Raw genomic sequence first — 17,949 nt, forward strand, 5'->3', positions numbered from 1 at the left:
GATGTATGCTAGATATCAAAGATGTCCACTGATGCTCAGAGCACTGGCCAAGGAGATGCTACAGTACTGAGGGTGGAGTGGCTGGGAGATAGGGTGATGAATGTCAGGTGGGGGTGGGGGTGGGGTGGGCTCTGAAGGGAGGTTCCTGAGATATCTCAGGGACTTCCGAAGCCTGTTCCTTAGTCACTCCAAAAAACAAGCACTGATGTGGCTCTCATATTCAAATCCAGAATTAGTCAGTGATTATAGTTATGGCACCCTAACCTGCTGGGCCCTGCCCTAGACTCAGAAAAGAGGACAACCATCTCTTCTGCCTCCATGGCAACCCTGAGAAGCAGGAGTTTTGACCTCTAGGCATAGCACCAGAGAGGGAACATCCCTGTGGCACACAGAGAGGAGGTAGCCAAGGTGGAGTCCCATGTAGGGGAGTCAACACAGAGCAATGCGTTTGTCTCTGTGGCCTTTTGACAGACTCAGTGTGTGACACACAGCTCACACCGTCACTGACATCAGATCTGGGTGGCTGGGGACCTTATCTGGTACTGTCTTGAATGATGCTGTCATTGGGATCGCTGCCTTACATTCTCTAGGCCAGAAGTTCCTCTACTGAAAAATGGGAGGGGGCATATCCACCTCCCAGTGTTACAGAGAGGATAGAGATTCCCATTGTGTCTACCACCACTGCCTAGAGCCTTAGGCCATAGCAGATGCTTAGCAAATGGGTATAAAGTGCTAGCTGGTCCACCATACAGCATAAACACATAATGGATTGGTGAGGGCAGTCATCATTCCTCTGGCACACAGTAGGTTCTCAGCTCAATATGTTCAGTTATTAGTGATTCTCTGATGCCCAGAACACAGGAAGAGCCCAATAAGTGCTGACCAGTGATTCCATAAGAACTTTATATAGGAACATCCTGTGTGTTTGGTTGCCTAATATATAAAATCTTTGGAATCCTGGAATTTGCAAGGTTAGGAAAATGAGTCTTTAAGCAATTAATAGTGGGTTCAAATCCTGGATCTTCCTCTTTCCAAGTTAGGCTTCTTCTGGGGCAAGTCTCAGGTCTCAGGGTCTTATTAGGAGTTAGAGATGAGGTATGTATGCTGGTCAGCCTCCAACCATCCCAGGACTTCAGGGTAGGCAACACATCTTATAGTTTTATCTACACACTCAGTTGGTCCTCAGCAGCCACAGATTCTGCATGTGTGTGTGCTCAACCAGATCAAAAATCTCTGAAGAACAACCGCAACTGTACCAAATCCGCACAATCTTGCCGTTTTCCTTAAACGATACACTCCAACCGCTCTTCAGCCAGCAGGTAAATGACGTCAGTGTGTTGGGTACCAATCTGGACAGTATCACAATTGTTGGCAACTCTGTGTGTGTGTATGTGGGGATGGGGGTGTTCAGAAACCAAGTACCCTTAAATGAGTGAATGCCAATTCATTTCAAAGAGTTGTTCTTCACTAATCTAGTCTATTTTAGCATCTTAACACCTGTCTGCTTATTTGTCCTTGATAGCTGGGGCTAAGGAAGACCCCACACTGAGCACAGATGTTAAAGAACAAATAAGACCTGTACTAGCAGACAAGGAGAGATGAAGAGGTGACTTCTAGGTATGGCTCATGCTCAAAAGAAGCCAGCTGCTGAGAACGGATCTCCTGTGGATTTACTAGAGCATGCCCTTCCCCTGCCAGGTTGTCTAGTGGATGTGTCTCCTGTGTTTTTATCCCCAGTGTGACTGTAGCAGCTGTGCTATGAATCCTGACTGCAGGTGGTGAGGCCGCTGTACCATGTCACCCAGATCAGTATCATTGTCCCACCTCACATACGGGCAATCTGAGGCTCACTGAGGTGAGAACACTTGCTTGTGGGCTTCCTGCAAAGGAGATTTAGGACCTGGACCCTTAAAGGCCAGATGCCATTTGTGCTTTGTTCTTTCCAGGTCCCCTCCCCTCCCCTCCCAGGCTGAGGGATGGGATGGGTCTGTAGGTGAAGTTTTACCCAGGTTTTCACATATCCTCTCAATGCCCATCATGACATAGTGAGCTGAAAGGCCAGTTCCAACTCACAGGCCTCTGGACCTGGCGTCAGATATAACCACATGGCGGCATTTACAATTCCTGCCTCAGCATCCAGCTGGAGCCGGAGCCGGTTGGAGCCACAGGAGTCTCAATGCAGATTTAATGACATTATGAGTCACCCCCAGAGGTGAGCCGTTGCCCCTATTCCTCACCCACACCCTGAAACCATGGAGCAAATTAATATGTACTTAATCTGTAATACTCGTGATGTCCGGGGTGAGAAGTGGATTTCCTCTGAAGATAACCCTGTGGTGCAAGCACCAAGTTCAAGAGAACAAATGCTGAAGATCAGCATGGTACCTGGGACTGAACACAAGGCACACATCACACACATCACTGGGTTGCATCAGCACCACGTTCCCTGAAGCACATGATACTGTGAACTTCCTTTGTCATACTAGAGGCACAGAAATGTTAAGCCCGAGACACATGATAAATGGAAGGAGATGGGCTTACATCCAGTGGTATACCAGATCCTCACCTCCTAGCCATTCTTCCTCCTTACCCTTTATTGTCCCGTTTTACAGTTGAGAACTTTGAGGATCAGAGGGGCTAGTGGGCTTTCTGAGGAACAGCAGAACTGCAGGATACCCAGTCTGGTCTGTCTGTCTCAAGGCTGGGCTGACATACAGAAGCAGAAAATAGGCTATGCTTTCTCTGCTTTGAGTGCAAATCTTTGGTGCTAGTTCTGTATACATCCGTGAAGAAGGGTTTGCTCTGCAGGAAGTTCCAGGGTATGGATGTAGCTTTGGGGCTGGCAAGGGAGCTCACCGTTTGTACCGAGCCTGGAGCACAGGCTTTCTGGAGGTGGTGGAATGACTCAGGCTTTGGAAGAGGGGAGGCAATGAGTGGTGTTCATGGATTTGGAAGGATAAGATAGCTACCCACCCACCAGTTATTAGCTGATTCCATCTGCAAAACTCTTGGCAGGCAACGATGACTACCTATACACTGAGGGCAGGGAAGTGAGGCTTGGTGAGGACAACAGGCTGAGAGGAAAGGCATGAAGCGAGGGCCACCAAGGGAGTGACTCAGCCAAAGAGGAGAGAGGTTACCAGGAGGCTGTCCCTGTGTCTACTCTCCTGGACTGATCGTGTGGACACTGGAGAAAGTCAAGCGTTATGCAGTGGGGTGGGACAGCAGCCAGTCTTGTCTGCAGTTCTTTGTGATATTTCAGTGTATGTCAGTCCTTCACACAGAAGCCAGCTTGGTGAGATGCCTCAGGGGACCCCACCCACAGACCTTTTTTCACAGGGCATCTCGAGCTTTGCCCATGCCCCTCTCACAGACATCAGGAGCAGGGTCTGTCTGGTTTGCCAGGGACTGGGATGAGTAGGGAGTGAAGACGCCAAGAACAGGGATCAAGACTCAGATAAGAACCAAGTGCAGTCCCATGTCCTATACCGAGGCACAGACACCAAAGTCTACTGGAACTTGTGATGTATTTTGCAAGAACTGGAGGCCTCTAAAAAAATCCCAGCACATGGAAATGGAAGACTTAGAGGAGGAGATGGGAGGGCTTTTTCAAGAGGTCCTGATTTGAGCACTGCAGATTACACACGCACTTACAGTTCCGCACTCTGAACAAGTTCTGCACTCTGAACACGTGGACAAAGCTTGTGCTGATGAAATGAATCATTTCCAGAAACCTAGTGAAGATGATCCATTTCGGTGAAAGAGGCAGAGAGCGAGGGGCCAAGAGTAGAGCTTGGACAGACAGACAGACACAAAATGGGGGACCCGGTGGGGAGCTATAGTGCTCCCTGCCCAGTCAGTCTATAAGCCTCAGACTTCCCCAACACAAAGCTTATCTGCCTAACCAGCCTTAGAAGACAACCAAAGACAACAATTAACCTCCTCATAAGATCCTTCCTTTAAAAACCCCGGGTTATGTAAGACCGTTTAGGGACAACTGGGGCGAATGCATATTGGAATCCAACATGATACCGCATGCTTGCTAATGTCTGCGAGCCTGGGATAACCGTGAGAGAAGGAGGGGGGGTATGGAGACAGAAATAACGTCAGCTTTGAAAAACTCAGACAGCCACCAAAGTAAAGGAGAGGCCAAGGTGACTGGACACCATCATTCCTTAAAGGGAGATGGAGAGAGAGATGACCCAGTTACTAACATGCCTGCCATGCAGGGACAAGAACCAGAGATCCCCAATATCCACATAAGCAGCTCGGCTCAGCCACGAGCACCTGTGATCCTGGCACAGGGAGGATGGAGATAAGCAGAGCCCCAGGGCTTGCTAGCCAAAGATGTAAGCTGAATCCATGAGCTCTGGGTTCAGTGAAAAGCCTTGTCTGGAAAATCAAGATGAATGTTGATGAAGGAAAATCCCTGATGCTGACCTCTGACCTGCACAGGCATGACACACACAAACATGGACAAACACATATGGACCTTGTGCACACCTAAAATAGGAAGAAAGGAAGAGAGATGGGGGGAGGGATGCAGAGGAGTCAAGCAGAATCTTACAAGGGTCCCTTGCTGTATATATAAAATTTGACCCATTTACCACCATTCAGTGATCAGTCCCACTGAGAAATCAATGCCTCTGAAGCCAGGCTGGCCCCCAGGGCTCTCAACACCCCCAATGCTCCTGTATTATAATTCTGTATTATAATTTCATGCTTACTATATCTCTCCTCTAAATAATGTGTGCTTCTTAACCATACACATCTTTCCTTTATGAAGTCCCAGAGTCAAGGTCCCTGAAAGGATTTACGGACTGGAGCGAGTGAGAGAGCAGAGAGGAATGCTGTGAGGAGGGCAGAGGGCAGCCATATCTGCCTTATGTAGGATGCTTCAATCAGACCTCAGTTAGCCAAAGCCACTTCCTGTGACTTAAAAACAATAGCTTGAAAAACGGTGTTGAGCATGCAGCCCTGAACACGTTCTCCAAGAGTCTGGCCTCATTTCTACAGAGCGCTGTCCACCTCCAGGGATCAGGTCCATGCTGGTGCTGCAGCCTCAGCTCCTGTAAGTCTTCTATCTTGCCCCTAGACAGAGAGCATCAGTGACCTCCCTAGTCCTGTACTGGGAGAGTGGGACACACTGGTTCTACTGTTGAAACTTTTGAACTTTTTTCCTCCCAGTTTTGAAAGATATGAGATGTGATTAAGATCTCCAACCAGACTGTGGATTTGTGTGGATCAGCATTCTTTAAGCAAATCCTCAGCAGACGGTGTCACTTCCCATCCCTGGACCTCAACTGGGTATGGCACAATGGCAACTGCTGGCAAACTGTAGACGTATTCATAAAGGCAGGTTCCTCTCATAATGTAGTTCTAAGCGGAAGGAAATTATCCACCCATCCCTCCATTCCTCCATTCACCCATCCCCTTATTCATCCCTTCTTTCCTCCCTCAATCCATCTCTTCATCCATCTATCAGTCCATCCATCCATCCATCCATTCATTTGTTCATCCATCCATCAGTCCATCCATCCATCCACTCATCTATCCATCTCTCTCCATTCTTACATCTGCCTAGACCCATTTACTGAGTGCTTCCATGCTTCAGGCTGTGAAAGTGAATTAGCCATTAGTTCAAGGAGATGATCATCCAGAAGAAGAAGTAAGGCCACCGAGCTATAACTGAAGGAGAAGGGGAGAGACCCTGAGACACATGAAAACAAACAAATATATTAATTTTAGCAAAAGAAGTTTGAAAGTCCCAGCAGCATCCAGATGTGTTGGATCCATCTGCACCAAATCCTTACTTAGGAAAACCAGACAAGCTGGATTTAGATTTAAAGAATTTCAGAGAGTCACTGAGGCAGCCAGAACTTGAAGATGAAATGGAGGGAAATTATTAGTTGGATCACAGTGCAGTACTAAATATAAAGGGGGATTATCAATAGGGTGACAGTGTGGTAGAAAGCCATTTACCCAAACAGCAGTCGATTGGCTTCTAAAGATCAGTCAGCCTCTGAAGGAGCGGGGATCCGTTTCCCCTACAGAGAACTTATGTCTGGAATAGGCAAGGATTTGCTATAGATCACTAACAAGTCAAAACCGGAGTGGAGAACGGGAGGAGAAACAAAGAAACGACTTCATCAGACTTTGTAGAAAACAGCCTTGGCTGAAAACATAGGTGGAAAGGTTTGTTACATGGGAAGCACGGACTAAAACTGATATGTGACTCTCGTCATTTCTGCTAGAATTGCTAATTTTTAAAGATGGCAAAAAGAGGTTCCTAGGACTCAGGGCACTGACAACTCTGTGTTACTACTTGGCTAGAACTGACTAGGGTTGTAGTACCCCTGGGAGCCCTGGTCTGCACCCGTCAGACAAAACTGCATCACCCTGCAGCGGAAGGTACATGCACAGATGCTATCAGCAGTATCCCTCACATCAGGGCTCATCTAGGAAGAACCCAATGCTCACAAATGTTCCAGAAAAATCCGTGTATCAGGGTGACTGGCAAAGGAGGAAGGGTCCAAAATGCCAACGAAGAAACAGAAACTGAAGGTCACCCAGGTACTGACTGAGGATCTGGACAGAGCTAGAGGCCAACACAGAAGACAGGAGGGTTCTCATAGTGGAGATAGAAGGAGGGGTATACTGGATCAAATAAAGATGGGCTGCAGCCAGCTAGGTTGCTCTGGCGTTTAGACCATGAACATGCCCAACATCAGTGGGGAACCCAGTCCCTGTGTCAGCAGCTTCTGGAAGCACTCAGCTAACTGTCTGACTGACTTTATCAAAAACAAGCCATTCCTGGAGTTAGGAGGTAAAGCACAAGATGTGAAGGAGATGGTGGTGACTCAGATGGTCCCGTGGATTTCGGGACAAGCTTCCTTGTGGAAGGGGTGTTGTCATGTAGGTCATAAGATGTCTGGCAGTGTCCCCCACCTCTGCACACTAGAGACCAGCAGCTACTGCCCCCAACATGGACAACCCTGTTCCCTGGGAGGAGATGCAGACGTTCCTGGGAATGTAACCAAGATGGACTACGGCACCCAGGATCCACCAGGTTGTTATATACAACAGTGCAGACCAACCTCATAGACTAAACATAAACATGGAAGGGAGGAAGCAGCTTCACGAAGTGCACACACACAAGGGACTGCCATATGCATTAAGTTCAAAGACAGGTCCTTCTGATGGAGGGTGTTAGAAGTCAGCACGGGGAGGTTATCTTTGCAGAGGGAGGAGACCAAGATGTTAGTGGGCCAAGGAGGCTTAGATGGCAACAATACAGCTTTGGTCAGTGTTTGAATGCTATGTCAAGATGTACCTGCTTATATGTACATTTCAGTAATAAGTTTACTTAACAAAACTTGAAGTCAGTCAGACTTCCAGCTCATTTATCCCTAGTGATTGATTCCAGTCATTGGAAGTTCATTTAGGTGAGCCTAAGATTTGTGTGTGTGTGTGTGTGTGTGTGTGTGTGTGTGCGTGTGCATGCATGCGTATGTGCATTCACGTGTGTTCCTGCAGGACACAGGTTAATATCTGGTGTCTTGTTCTTTAACTACCTTGCTTTCTGAAACCAGCTAACACTGAACCAGGAGGTATCAGACTGGCTAGGCTGTCAGGCCAGTAAACACCAAGGATCTCACTGCCTCCATCTCCCCAGTGATGAAGTTATAGATCCACGCCTTTATGTGCCTCTTACGTGTAGTTAACACTTTACCCACTCGGCCACATCCTCAGCCACATGACTCCCATTTTCCAAATGTTTCCTGGACCTCACTAGCTAGAACTTGGGCTTCTAGACAGAAAAGAACACGGAAGCCCTTTCAGGAGTCACATGGGTCCTGGGGGACAAGCCCTGAATCCACCATAGATTGCTTTGGTCTCTCTGACCAGCGCACCAGCGCTCTCCACAGCTTGGGGCCAAGGGTTCACACTGAGTATCCCTCCCCCCCCCCCCCCCCCCCCCCGCAGCTCAGCATCTTTCCTACTGGCCCCCTGATACTGTTGAGTACATAGAGAACCCTCATGCCTAGGAAGACAAGGAGCCCTCTTCCCAAGAGGCCCAATCACCAAGAATGTTCAGAGTGTGTTCACCCTGTGCACCCGTTCTAAGCTACAGAGATGGGTAAACACCGAGTCGTGTAGAAACAGGACTGGCAGAGACAAGGGAGCCTACTCGGAGAACAAGGTTTTTAAGCTAAGACCCATCCATTCACGTATCTATAATTAATGAGCTAATTACCGCCGAGTCTTATCTAATCATGGAAGCAACACTCCTGACGGGTCCTTGGCTTTCCTTGGCTTTAGTCTGGGGCAGAGTAATTGCATTTCCTTAAGTAACACAACTTTATTTTGTTTTATAAACAATACCCTGTAATTTAGACCTTTTTTACTAATTCCAGTGAACCAAATAAAATAACACCAAGCAGGGTAGGGTAGGATGGCGGTGCTGTTGTGCAGCTAGATTATTTTCTTTTAAATAGATTTAAAAAAGAAGAAGAAGAAGAAGAAGAAGAAGAAGAAGAAGAAGAAAAGATCAAGCCAAGAGTATGGGCGGAGTGATTATAAAGAAAATTTCCCATCCAGGGGAGGAGCAAGGTTGTAATGCCATCTTTTAGTCAGACTAAGTGATACCATTCAGTCAGGACAGCAGTAATTAGAGGTGATTACACGGCAATTAAGAACTCCATGGTTGTGTGAGGTAGAATCTTTTATAGCCTGACCTCCATAAGCACTGTGACATGTCTTCAGGAGAGAGCCCAGAGAGAACTCCAAATGCCCCAGTGCTGACTATGGCTGAACAAGCGGTCACCAGCACTGACTGTGGGATGACTGACAGGTCATCAGAGCTGACTGTGGGATGACTGACAGGTCACCAGGACTGACTGTGGGATGGCTGACAGGTCACCAGGGTTGAATATTGGGATGACTGACAGGTCAACAGCACTGACTATGGGATGATTGACAGGTCACCAGGGCTGACTGTGGGATGACTGACAGATCACCAGGGCTGACTGTTGGGATGACTGACAGGTCACCAGCACTGACTGTGGAATGATTGACAGGTCACCAGGGCTGACTGTGGGGTGACTGACAGGTCACCAGGGCTGACTGTTGGGATGACTGACAGGTCACCAGTACTGACTGTGGAATGATTGACAGGTCACCAGGGCTGACTGTGGGATGAGTGACAGGTCACCAGGGCTGACTGTTGGGATGACTGACAGGTCACCAGGGCTGACTGTGGGATGAGTGACAGGCCACCAGGGCTGACTGTTGGGATGGCTGACAGGTCACCAGCACTGACTGTTGGGATGACTGACAGGTCACCATCCCTCTGACTATGGGATGATTGACAGGTCACCAGGGCTGACTGTGGGATGACCGGCAGGTCACTAACACTGACCAGAACCACTGTGCTAGATCTGAGAAGTTTTGTGGCTGTGGAGCCAAAAACCACAAGAGAACAGATTGCTTGTCCTTGGGTGAGGAGAGAAGTGGGTGACTGTACCTGATACCATAGCGTTTGTGGAGGGGGTGGAAAGGAAAAGCTACAGAAAGGGTTGTGGAAAGGAAAAGCTACAGAAAGGGTTGTTTAAGGAGAATCTTGAGGGAGAGAGGTGGGCGCAGTTGGGAACCAAGCTCTGTAGAGGGTTGGATGCTGCAGACACTGAAAAAAAATCAAGAAAAAGACAGTGTGGGGGATGGGGGCTCTACTGTGTCTCCTTGGAAGCTGCTAGCACAATAGGAAAGTTCATGGTGACACACACCTTCAATCCCAGCACTGGGGGTTAGGAGACAGAGGCAGGCAGACCTCTGTGAGAGTAAGGCCAGCCTGGTCTACAGAGCAAGTTCCAGGGCAGGCAGAGTTCATACAGAGGCCCTGCCTAAAACAAACAAAACCAGACACAGATCAACACAAACAAAAGAAAGAAAAGTTCTTTCACTGGAACCAAAGAAAGTTCCAGTGAAGTGGTGAGAGCAGGTTTGGGGATAAGGTAAACCAGGGCACACTCACGGAGAGAGGAAGTGAAGAAGGGCATGAAGCCTCCCCTTTTGAGAAGCCTGGATGTGGACAGAGGGTGAGAGGAATCAGTCCTATGTGAAGCGATGGTAGAGTCAGGAAGCAGAGGATCGAAGAGCAGGGAGGGAGGGAGGGTGAGGGAGCAGGAGAGGGAAGGATGCTGGGTAGAGCAGAGCGGTAGCTGTTCCCTTGAGGATGGAAACTGAGCAATGCCCACTGCCAGCATGTAACAAACAGAACCTGTGACCAAGGCTGGGGCTCTGTTGGTTGTGGAGTGAGGGGCAAGAATGAAATGGCCCAGACCCTCTTAGAAAAGCCCTAAATGTCCAAGGAAGTGAGAGAGCCAGGCTCTTGAAAGGGTTCCATCAGGGAGATGGTCTCAGAGGACAGGAAGTGGGTGCTAGATGCAGCAGGACTCAGGGAAGAACATCTTCTACCCATACCCCTGAGCAGTCCTAGAAGCACCCACCCTAGATGTCTGGGGGGGGGGTACTGAAACAAGTCAGCTGCCACCACCAAGCCTTAAGCTCCCCCTCTGGGGCCAAGGAGGTAATTTAGTGTCTGTCTCCAGAAGAGCTCACATTTATCAGTGGTAGCTGCTTGGTCCCAGCTGGCCATAAGTCACAACGCTTTGTTGTATTTCTTTGGAGCTGACATCCTCTTGTAAATAACATGCCAATGCTCTCGGATCCTGGCAGAAGTCCCCAACCCCTTCTGTTTTTAGAGTGACCTTCTCTATCATCCAAACTGGAAATGTCCAAGAAGCACCCTAATGGAGCCCTGTCAAGCACTAGGTAATTCAGGGCTAGGTTTGCAGGTGCTACCCCACCCCCACCCCCATCTAGGTTGGGACACAGTGCTGATTTTGTGACTGACAGCTATTCAAGTTCAAAACACAAGTCCCCTTTGACCCCGGGGAGTTAACACATAAGGACATGGATTTGTTGAAGCCCTACAAGCTTGTGGCAAGTGTCTGAAAAGCAAAAAGTGAAATATGGTCTTCACAGCTAAATAGAGCAACTTAGAGCTTAAGAATTCCCATGGGGATTCAAGATAGAGTCATGGGCCCTGTAAAGAAAAATCCCAAGACACACTGTGGATGGAAAGACACCATAGGATTTATAAAGAGCACACACCACCAGTACATCAGCTATGCCTTCTAAAAGCTCCTATGGGTGCTACCTGCTGTATCAGTGCAGATGTTTATAAATAAACATTTGGTGTGGGAGGGGGGCCACACCAAATGGAAGAGGGCTGACCATTTTGCTAGAGAGCTAAGGTTAAAGAGTGGACAGGGGGTGTGGTCTTTTTTCTAAGCTTATTCTTTAAAATATTGACTGACTTAGGAAGACTCGCCGCACACACCCATGGGTAAAAAGACCCTGAGGTGAATCATTTTGTTTAATTCATGGTAATGGAGAAATTAACCCCTTTTTTCTCGTACACATTCAGTCTTACCTTTCATTTCTTCTTCTGATTTTTCAGACAAAATCTAATACTGCCTTTGTTACCATAATAACTGTATTTGTTCTGTTATCCAACTCTTTTCTAATGGAGATTTCTTTTTTAAAAAACAATTCAGCTTGGGCACTTTAAATCCAGCTACAAATATTTCTCATAAATCAGACATAGGTTTGAATTCTAGTCCCTTGAAGGGAGAAAGGGGAGTTTAAAATTCTGTACAATTACACTGGGATTCCTAAGCAAGAATTCTCCAGGAACCCATGTGGAGAAAGTCTCTGTACCTGTGATAAGATGGGGGTGAGGGGAGCAGAGAGATAACCACTGCAAGTAGCTTTTCGACCAGGTGATTAGCTTGTTCACCAGGTGATTAGAGTGTTCACTAGGGGATTAGCATATTCACCAATTAGCATATTCACTAGGGGATTAACATATCTACCAATCAATTGGCATATTCACTAGGGGATTAACATATCTGCCAATCAATTGGCATATTCACTAGGGGATTAACATATCTGCCAGTCAATTGGCATATTCACTAGGGGATTAACATATCTGCCAGTCAATTGGCATATTCACTAGGGGATTAGCACATTCACCAGTCAATTAGCATATTCACCAGTCAATTAGCATATTCACTAGGGGATTAGTATATTCACCAGGCAATTGACACACTCACCAGGTGATTAGCCTATTCACTAGGTTGTTACCCAGTTCACTGGGTGATTAGCATACTTATTGTTCACTGATCTTGAAAATGGGGTGTGGAACTAAATCAAGCTCAATTTGACAGGATCTAGAATTATCTGGGATGAGAGTCTCTTCGCATGGCTATTGGAGACTATCTTAATTGATATGGAAAGAATGCATCTCAACTGTGGAACCACTCACTCTGACTGAGATCCGGGACTGTAAAGGGGGAAAAGGCTGAGCCCTAAGATATATTTATCTGACGTTGCCTCAGGGTCCTGTAGCCTCAGTATTATATTAGATAGATAGATAGATAGATAGATAGATAGATAGATAGATAGATAGATAGATGGATAGATGAATGAATAGACAAATAGATAGATGAATGGATAGATAGTAGATAGATGAATGGATAGATGGATGACTGGATAAATAGTAGATAGATAGATGACTGGATAGGTAGATAGATAGATGAAAGAGATTATAAGTAAGTGAAGATCCGTGGCCTTGGCACCAGTCCTCATAATCAATGTGGGCCACATACTTTCATGTTCAGGTCTCAGTCTTTCTAGTGAGCATATTTAACTAAATCACCCCAGGGTTCCCTTCCATCCAAAGATGTGCAGAATTTTCAGTTATAAATACACTTAAAGGGAGGGGTTTCCAGTCAGGATGGCAGAAATGAGGATAAAAACGGTAACAAAGGCTGATGTGGATGGTGACAGGCTGTTGGTGGTCACATGCACCTGAGCAGCCACTGTGGACACCAGAAGGTCCGTATACCCAGCTCTACCGCTCCGAGATAAGAACCTAAAGAGTCTACCCTACCACAAAGGTGCCTGCTCAGCCTCGTCCACGGCTGGTCTGTTCTCGGAAGCCAGAGAACAGCATGAACCCAGATGGCCGTCTGCAGAGCAGGTAAGGAAAATGTGGTCATGCACAGCAGAATATTATTCAGCCATTAAAAAGAAATGAAATTATGAAATTCAAAGATAAGCAGATAGAACTGGGAAAACTTACAGGAAATGACATCACCCTAACCCCAAAGACAAACTCTGCATGACCCAACTCCTGGGAATACTTACTTTAAATCTTTTATTTTGTATGCTTAACAAGGCGTATCTGGAAGCTAGAAAACCAGAAATGGGGTTGACAGTTTAAGAGTGGGGGGTGATAAAATACAGGTAAAATGAAAGTGGATGAGGTAAAATGGAGATGGAGGGGTATAAACATAGGAGGAGAGGGGGTGAGGAAGGGGGGGCGCTTAACAAAAACAAAGCGTGCACGAAAAAGTTGTAAAGGAAACCTGGAATCTTCCAATCCAAACAAAAATCAGAGGGAACAGTAGAACACAGGGGCCATGCAAGGAGAGAGGCAAAAGCCTAATGGTTAAAGGTTTCAGTAGAGACAGGAAGTTTTATAGAGGAGAATGGGGGGGATTAATAAAACTAATAAAACTAATAACACTAATAAAAAATCAGAATGCATGACAAAGCCTTGGAAATCCACTGGTCTGTAAGTTAATTAAAAAAAAATTAACACAAAAACCCGACCTAGGACTAGCAGAGGACACTTGGGCCACTGGGGATGCCCTGCCTGAGTGAAGATCAGACCTGCTCATCCTCTCTGGCCCTCAGATCATCTTCTGTGACAAGTGAGCAGAGCTACCCACTTCCTGGAATTCCTCAGAGCACTGCGTAGAGGCTTGTGCTACCGACACAGTTTTGTGGTAGATCTCTTTCTAGATGCTGTGAAACCAGCATGTGCAGCCTTCATCTCATGACATGTGACAACTTCCCTGGCTTCATAGTGAGGACATGGGAGCAGAGGAGCCAAGAGACCTGCCTAGCTCACACAGCCAGACATAATAAAGGTCTGGAAGAATGAGTACTGACTACAGTCTGTGCACTGGCAACCCTCCCCTTCGGTCTCTTCTATAGCAGTGAGTACTGACTAAGAGCAGGGTCTTAAAATAAATTACAATATGACACAGCCACACTCCCCTCCCTGGCATGTGCCAAAGGACTCCACGCCCCATCCCACAGATCTCTGCTTAGCTACAGTCATGTTTTTTATTGCTCTATTCACAGTAACCAGGAAACAGACACCACATAAATGTCCTCCAACAAACAATGAGAAATGAAAACGTGGTACCCATGTGCACTGTGGAACATAAAGAAGAATGAAACCATGAATTTTCAGGCAAATGGATGGAACTACAAAAGATCATGGAGGAGGATCATATTAACGGAGGACCCAGGGACCCAGAGAGACAAAAGTCACAGGTTCCATTTCACCAGAGGCTCCCAATTCCAGGTCTTCAGATGTCAGTACAGATCCTCAGGTATGGTGGTTTATATATGGTTGGCCCAGAGAGTGGCACTATTAGGAGGTGTGGCCTTGTTGGAGGAAGTGTGTCACTGTGGGTATGGTCATTAAGACCCTCATCCTTGCCAATATTCCCCTAGCAGTCTTCAGATGAAGATGTAGAACTCCCAGCATCTCTTGCACCATGCCTGCCTGGACGCTGCCATGCTCCTGCCTTGATGATAATGGACTGAACCTCAGCCCCATTTAAATGTTGTCCTTATAAGACTTTCCTGTGTCTGTTCACAGCAGTAAAACTGTAACTAAGACATCGGGTAACTGCAGAAGTAAAACAGGACCATTGCGGGGTGGGCGGGGGGAAGAGTCTAATAGAAGTGACCTGATAGAAGAACTGGGGGAGACTCTAACCAGGGGACTGCAGGAAGATGCATACAAAGAAGAGGAGGAGGAAGAACAGTCATTAGGAATCACCCTGTTAACTGTCTACGTGAAAACACTTATCACGCACATGAGTACGTGACTAAATAAAAGACTGTCATCTGGGCTCACAATGCTGTCTTCAAGAGCCAAAGACTATTTAAGATAAACCCCAGCACCACACATGGGAAGCTCCCCCTTTGAGCTTTTGGTCAGGGTTATCTAAGAAAATCCCAAAGGCTTTTGCCATTGCCTTTGGCAGCCTCCCAGAGGTGAAAGTTAAGTCCCTATTGCTGGAGACACCATGCACTTCAGACACAGAGCCTAGAGAACCCTGACTGTCTACTGACTTAGAACTGAACTGAATGCCTCCTCCTGAGGACTGGCTTTCACGGTACAGAAGGTGCCATTCAAGCTTACAACGGAGGCAAGCAACCAACATTCATACCCAGCTTTGATGCCTATGAACTGTAACACTAAACAGCACGGCAGGATAACCCTGAGGTGCAGGGGATCAGGGGTGCATGCTCACACTGCAGTGCAGGGATGCATGGTCACACTGAGGTGTAGTAGTGTATGTTCACACTGAGGTGCAGTAGTGGTCCACACCCCTAGGAAGTAACCAATAGCTCTCTGATTGCTCTTAAGCCTTGCTGAATAAGAGGGAAATCATACCCTGTACTAGCAACCAGCTTACCTACCCAGCGCTAGAGGGAAGCCATGGACATTGGAGGAGAACTTACAACCACCACTTTATTGTGCACAGCACAATCCCTAACTACACTCTAAACATTCCTCCTTACACCCACAGGTAAGTATAGTCCTCACCCCTTATCAAGGATACTTCTCTTTGCAACAGATGGCAACTGTTACAGAAGAAACCACAACCAATCAAAATGCAGAGTTCTGGAGCCCAGTCTCAATGGAAACATTTATAATACAACTCTTGCACCTGAGGCTCAGGGAACATTTCAGAAGAGGGGGCAGAAAGAATGCCAGAGCGGGAGGATCTGGGAGCTTGCTGTGAGATTTCCTCTCCGAGGAGTGTCGGAAGCTACATGCATGAAGTCTCATCAACATGGCCACCTAACCTAACCTGAACAAGAAAGACATCAGCAGACACGCTAAATTGGATGGACGGTCATGGGAGGAAGCCTGCAAGTCCTCAACCCTACACAAAGAACTGTAGACAACTAAGGAGTGCTTAGAGCCAGAGAAATAGTCTTTCCCTGATCAGGAAGAATACACCAACTGGTGTGTTCCAATACCAAATAGGCAACCCTGAAAACATACAGGTACAACTAGGATTATGAAGACCGAGCAGATTGTATTTATATATTTAGGACAACATTCTCTCTCTCCCTCTCCCTCTCCCTCTCTCTCGTGTATATATATAACAATTAGTGGAATAGAAGTCATACTATTGAAAGAGAGCAAAGAGGGTTGGTTACATAGGAGGATTTAGATGGGGGAAAGGGGAGGGGGAAATGATGTAATCCCATTATAATCAGAAAAAAGCAAAATAAATAAAAAAGCTTTAAGTATAATACTTAATTATTATAAATAATTATTAGTAGGCTTGTGTGTCTGACACTTGAGTGCAGTTGATTTAGGAGTCTAGAACAAAAGGTATTTTATCCCCTGGAGCTGAAGTGGTTGTGAGCTGCCCGATGTGGGAGCTGGGAACTGAACCCAGGTCCTTGGCAAGTGCTGAGCCATCTCTCTAGTCCCAGGATTACAAAATCTTAGTTGCATTCACGATAAAAAATAACTTTTCTCCCTGAGAAACACAGTACAATATACTTTTCTCTCCGTATAAAGTCGGCAGCTTGCCATATTACAAGGCTGGCTTCACATTTCTCAGCTTAAGAAATCCTTCCTCAACCTCCTGCCTCCAGAGCAGCTGAGCTCCCAGGCATGGCAGCCCTGTGCCTGGCTTTAGCTCAACTTTCTTTATGATTCCACTCAAGAATGTCATCCAAAACTGAAACAAACGTAACTGACCATGCTTATTTATAAACCAAAGAATCGCTCGTCTGACACCTGCGACAGAAGCAGTGATAAAGATTGGTTACCCTTTGTTCAAGCGGCACTATTCAAAATGGAGATCTGTGTTACAGTGTTACAGTGTTACAGCTGCACCCTGACCATCTTCCAAGTCAGTAAACAGCGCCAGACTCCACACTTCTCAGGCCCTGAGAGGTCAAGTGACCTACTTAAAGCCACACAGCCGGGCAGTGTCACCAGCCCTAAGCACAGGAAGTGGAAGTCAAGAAGGTCAGCCTGCAAGCAGGAGTCTTGGAGCTGTCGGCTAAGGGCAGGCCACAGGGCAAGGCTCTTACCTGGGACTGTGGAAAGAGTTGCTGACCACTGACTGTCGAGAGGGGATTCTCACTGAGTCCGTGGCCAGGGACAGGGAACAGCTCATCCAGGACTGTAGACTGCCCTCTGGCTGGGAGCTGATGACAGAGACATTGTCCCTAGAAGGCAAAGGTAGGACACTGAGCACAGTGGCCACCACACCAGAGTCTGGGCCCTGAAGAGTACTCTACATGCTGTGCTACAGACAGGCAATGGCCTGTGAGGTGGGAGGAAGCTTTGGCGTTTGGAGGGGACAACTTGGGTCTTAGCCAAGGCCACCTAACTCATGCCTGAAGTCTGGATGGAAACCACTTGCTTTTATTCTAATACCCTTTCTATTAAATGCAGCACTCTTGGACACACACACACATACACACACACCAACTGGAGTGTTAAGGACTTGGTGTGTTAAGGCCTCTCTGACTTGAGGATCAAGCTTGCTATTGAATTCTGTACCAAATAATATGTTCATGGGATATGCAAGGGGTGAAAATCTTCAATCCTCCTTTGCCTTATGGGAATCTCCTTGGCAAGCTGGACTTTCTCTTTATGGTCTTTGACAGTCTCTCTCTCTCTCTCTCTCTCTCTCTCTCTCTCTCTCTCTCTCTCTCTCTCTCTCCCTCTCCCTCTCCCTCTCCCCCTCCCCCTCCCCC

At 47.0% G+C, this 17,949-nt stretch overlaps 1 protein-coding gene across 1 annotated transcript in view; it reads right to left on the minus strand.

The window, feature by feature from the left end:
• Myo18b (myosin XVIIIB) overlaps positions 1-17,949 on the minus strand; it is a 208,929-nt gene that overhangs the window by 9,131 nt on the left and 181,849 nt on the right. The window contains exon 43 of the mRNA XM_029477836.1: positions 17,278-17,415. Within this exon, the coding sequence (XP_029333696.1) occupies positions 17,278-17,415 (138 nt within the window). The remainder of the gene's footprint in view (positions 1-17,277; positions 17,416-17,949) is intronic.

Source organism: Mus caroli, chromosome 5 (assembly GCF_900094665.2).
Source record: "Mus caroli chromosome 5, CAROLI_EIJ_v1.1, whole genome shotgun sequence".
Classification (NCBI taxonomy): Eukaryota; Metazoa; Chordata; class Mammalia; order Rodentia; family Muridae; genus Mus; species Mus caroli.